At 33.7% G+C, this 4,905-nt stretch overlaps 1 protein-coding gene across 1 annotated transcript; it reads left to right on the forward strand.

Annotated features, from left to right (window-relative positions):
* Positions 1-2,820: 2,820 nt before the first annotated feature.
* On the forward strand, positions 2,821-3,715 carry LOC110093760 (auxin-responsive protein SAUR21). Its single transcript, XM_020818739.2, has one exon. It carries the CDS (start codon positions 2,950-2,952, stop codon positions 3,409-3,411), a length of 462 nt encoding a protein of 153 aa, XP_020674398.1. The 5' UTR covers positions 2,821-2,949; the 3' UTR covers positions 3,412-3,715.
* The last annotated feature ends 1,190 nt before the right edge of the window (positions 3,716-4,905 follow it).

The following is a 4,905-nucleotide window of genomic DNA, read 5'->3' on the forward strand; positions in this document are numbered from 1 at the left end:
GTTAATATTAGTGCTAGAAATTGGATGTAGAATGATTGGGTTTGCCACAAGTTTGGCATATTACATCAGGATAACAAAACTGATCACCCATAGATGTGTGAAATGTTAGTACACCATGCTTATAGCTATTTATCAATAATTGTTTATGCTTTCTTCGGGAGGAATTGGAGCCATAGCCCTAAGATATAAACAAATCAATGTAATGATTGACAAGGGATAATTATTATATTTTGTTCCTCAATGATGTTTTAAGTCTTTGATATAGAGGAGAAAATATAATTCATCAAGCCTTATGGGGTTCAATTTGGCACAAATTACTATTTTTAATGCTTGGTAGATAGGAGGTTGTCAATTTAAGATATAGAAAATTACATCTTCATGATCAATTAATTTAAGAATAAGTTGTAATAATATTAATTGTTGATGCGTGGTTTAATTTTAGATAGCTATTAAGTCGTGAACTAACTTTTCATTAAAATGTTATTGAGCTAATTCTGTAGTTAAATGACCCTTGATCAATTTATGGACAGCAAATGGCATTATATGGTTTGTCAAATTTCCTTACAAGTATTGAGATTGAGGATATGGGGAAGGATTGGGGTTCAAATGGTTGAGTTTTTTTCAGCGATCATATTCTAAGTTATTAGAATACATGGCATGTAGTGTGAGTTGGGTATGGGTAAGCCTTGGCTATCATTCGTGGATCTATTGAGAAATTCGTTGAAGCTCTTTGTCTTGAATATTTTCAGTAAATTAGATATTTATACATAGTAATTTCTTGTTTTAAGCCTTGCATGAGATTGGAATATAAGAATTTTTAGGACAAGGAGATCATAATGTCACTCATAATGATGGCAGTAGGTTAATTGATTCCAGTTTCTTTTGTTTAAGAGGAATTGGAGTTGGCCAAGAAGGGGAGAGAGACTTAGAGATGAGAAGAAGAGATAACATTTGATTGCTATAAAGTAACAGGCTCTAATGTCATAAATAATGTGTAAAGATAAAGGAGGAGAAGAGGAAAGAAGAACAAAGAGGATAGTAGAAGTTTTCCTCTTCAATCTCGGCATTGTTTGAGGCGGCTTTCTTATTATTTCTTAAAGCAGCTTCTAGTACAAAAAGCTGCATTAAGAAACAATAAGAAAGTCTTTTCAACCAAAGCATTACTTAGCATGATACATATATCTATTACATACAGTAGAATTCCATACGCATAATTACAAAGGTATATTGTCGACTGATGTATTATCACTTATAGAATTAACAAGCAGGATGCAATTAGTCTTTTATGGTGAGGACGACTTAGATGGGTAGAGCCCAAGAGTTGAGCATGCAAAGAGCAACGCAAGTGACAGAGATGGCTGATTTGGTTATTGTAGTATTAAATGTGTCAGTAAGGTCTCAAATCCAAAGTCTCTTTATTGGAAGCCTAGACACTTGGATAAAAGACTATTGCTTTGTTTTTCAGATGTCAATCACAGTTTCTATTTAAACAAATTTTTTTTCTTTCAAGAAATTTTTTATATTAGAAAGCTACTTTCTACAATAACTTTCAAAAAATTAATTTCTCCATATCAACATTATAACCCCCTTTACAAAAAGTTGTAATTTTCTCAAACATAATTAAGATGAGATGTTATAATTTTTTTACACTTTTTTATTGATTTATATACCCTAGCCACAAAGTTTTGTCCAAATAAATATATTTCGCTCATAGAAAATAATTAATCTATAAAAAACAATGGGAGCTGTCGCACATTATAAGTGAGTCAAGTCAACTCGTGAGTTGGCTCAAGCTCAGCTCCATAAATGACTCGTGAGCTGAGCTTGATAAACTAATGAGTCAAGCTTGTTTCTTCCTCTATTCGACTAGTTAGCTTATGAGTAACCTCATTTAATAAATATTTCTCTAAAATATACTTAAGATATATTATAATTGAGGAGTTTAATTATAAAGTTTTTAAAAATATTTAAAATTTATATATTATTTTCTTATATCAAATAATTCTCTATTATTTATCTTCTAATTTCACTCATTTTTATAATTTTACTATAAAATATATATGAATCATAATAACTTCCTCTTTTTAATTATAATTGAGCCAGCTCGAACTAAGATCAAGGTCAAATTAAGAGTGACTCGAGCATGGCTCTGACTCGTTTACACCCCTACCTCTTGACACTTTCCTCGAAGATGGATTCACGTGGCCATTAATCATTGTTATATGATTTAATTAATCTGAATTAATTAGAGTCCCAAAGAAGCCGCAACAGGAAGGAAAAAGACTAGTTAAAGATGAGTTCCAATTAATCTAATTAATAAATATTAAAAAAAAAATATTATTAAGATGTTGAATTAAATCTCCACTATATTAACAGTGCATTAGGGTTAGCTTTTTCAAATCTTTAATTTTAATAATTTTATTTAGATACAATTCATTTAATATTTTACTAAATTTTTATTACAATTTAAGAAAAAATTTAAATTTCAGATCTTATATGTATGAATTTAAAATTATGATTTATTTAAAATCTTAAAAGATGAAAATTAAAGCTATTGTCCATTTTTTCAAAAATAAAAAGAAAATTTTCATATCTTTTTAAAAAAATATTTTTTTTTCTTATAATATTTTTTTCCGAAAGAATTATAAGAAAACTTTCATATCATTCTTAAAAAGTATTTTTCTTGTAAGAATTATTCATTGATCATAAATGGGTAAAAAAACAAAAGACAACAGCGGGCATTCCACATTCTCACGTAATAATCTCTTCAGATAGGGCCGGCCGTGTACGGCCTGAATCCCACTTTCTCACTCAGGCCGATCTTCAGCTATATAGCGGCCCCACCCACGCTCCTGCAACGAAGAGAAAAAGAGCGGAGGAAGCGAAAGAAAGGAGCAGCTTTTGGGCAATCTCTTGAGCAACGTTCAATCCTTCCAGTTGGGCCGAAGGATGGTTCGGGTCTGCCGATGGATACTCCGGGACCGGTCGAGAAGGTACCGCCGCGTCGAACGTCATCGATCGCAGTTGCTTGCGCCTGCGATCAGTGTACTCCGGTGGGTCCGCTATCTCAGACACAGAAACTGCGTAGCTTCGATCAGCGGTGGCGGCGATGAAGGGTTTAAGAGGCTTCTGTTAGCAGGGGAGGAGAGCCCGACTCCGAAGGGGTACCTGGCGGTGTACGTCGGCGGTGGAGAGGAGGATGAGCCGCCGCAGCGTTACTTGGTTTCTGTCTGTCATTTTAATCATCCGCTTTTTGTGGAGCTTCTCAGGGAGGCCGAGGAGGAGTTTGGGTTTCACCATCCGCGCGGAATAACTATTCCTTGTCCGGCGTGGCGCTTCGAGCGGATTCAGACGCGGATTGCTGCCGGCTGTGCGGTGGCTCGCCGGAAAAGGGGTTGCCGGATTTTCTAGTGGTTGTGACACATATTGGTTACGGTCCGCCGCAGCGTTACTTTGTTCCTTTCTTGATGTTATCCATTCTTAGATGGCTTTAGCTTTTAATATAAACTCTGCTAAAAATTTTGCTATTTTCCCATTGGAACTTCATGAAGTTTTCCAACTGCGTTAGAACTTGTGGCTGTAACTGGTAGTTGATTAACTATTTTGTTGTGAATTCCACGTTGAAAAGTGACCGTTGAAAACTTCATGAAGTTCGTGCATGTAAAATTTCAATAATAAGCTTCAGAGTCTATAGAGGTATGGTATCTTTGTCGAATATTTTTTGCCCATAGCGAATGATTGTGGGATTTATTAATCCGTAGGGAGTCTGGATTTCGTCTAAAGTTCAATAAAAATGCAACATTTAAAAAATATATCGTATTCGGTATCACTCGGTATTGTGCTCAATACAGAGCGTAATTGGACGGTTCTCCCATCCGGTGTCCGCACAGAATAATCTCTCTCATTGTGGTGCTTTAATGGAAGGGTGGAATGATTATATATGCATCAAGTCTTCGTTTGGAACAGCTTTATTACTACTTCTTAAAGAAGCTTTTCAATACAAATTTTTTAAATTTTGTACTAAAAAATAACTTTAAAAAGCACTAAAAACGGTCTCAAACTAAGCCTAAAATGTTGTTTCGCACAATTACTCGATATAACATTTTGTATGTGTATATATATATATATAAACAAATTTAAAGTCAAACTAAATGGCTTGATGAGACAAATCCAACCATATTAAAAGTGACCAAATTCAAGTCCAAATGAGCCTAAATCACGAGCTTAAAGCAATATCAATATTTAAAATTTTGAAATAGTAATTGGGGAACTAAATAATATTCAAATTTGACATGCTTATGATCAAATCGAGTGTCTCGGTGAGACTAATCTAACATGCCTAAGATCATTTAATCTAGCATCGTTAAGGCATTTAAATGCTAAAAAAATAATTTATGATAGAGATAATTTATACATGTCGTCCAATAGTGTGCTAGTTTTTAGCCATATTATTGCTCTATAAAATCTATAAATAAGCCTACACTTTCTGATATTTATTGATTTCTGCGAATTCTAAGGGTGTATTAAATTTTCTGATTGAATTTTAGAGAAAATTTTAAAAGAGTGGAAGTCATCGTTTGGGAACCATATATGTCATCATAACGCTATCATTTGGCACTATGATGCTCATCTATCTATTTTCAGCAAGAAAATTTGAGGCTTTTGGGCGCTACAGTGTTGAAACTTTGGCAACATTGTACAAGGGAAAATATTTAATATAAATATCCAAATCCACCTTTAAAATCCATTTTAATTTTATTTATTTCCTTTGGTCAGAGAAGAGGATACGACAAAAAAATAGGGAAGAAATAAGAGAAGCTTGGACTCAGAGATCTTAGAGTCAATTTTGTTTGTCTGACCGGTTAGAAATATTATTTAGCGTAAGGTAGATTGTTGTTACCCAAC

Source organism: Dendrobium catenatum, unplaced genomic scaffold (genome assembly GCF_001605985.2).
Source record: "Dendrobium catenatum unplaced genomic scaffold, ASM160598v2 fragScaff_scaffold_1056, whole genome shotgun sequence".
Taxonomy (NCBI): Eukaryota; Viridiplantae; Streptophyta; class Magnoliopsida; order Asparagales; family Orchidaceae; genus Dendrobium; species Dendrobium catenatum.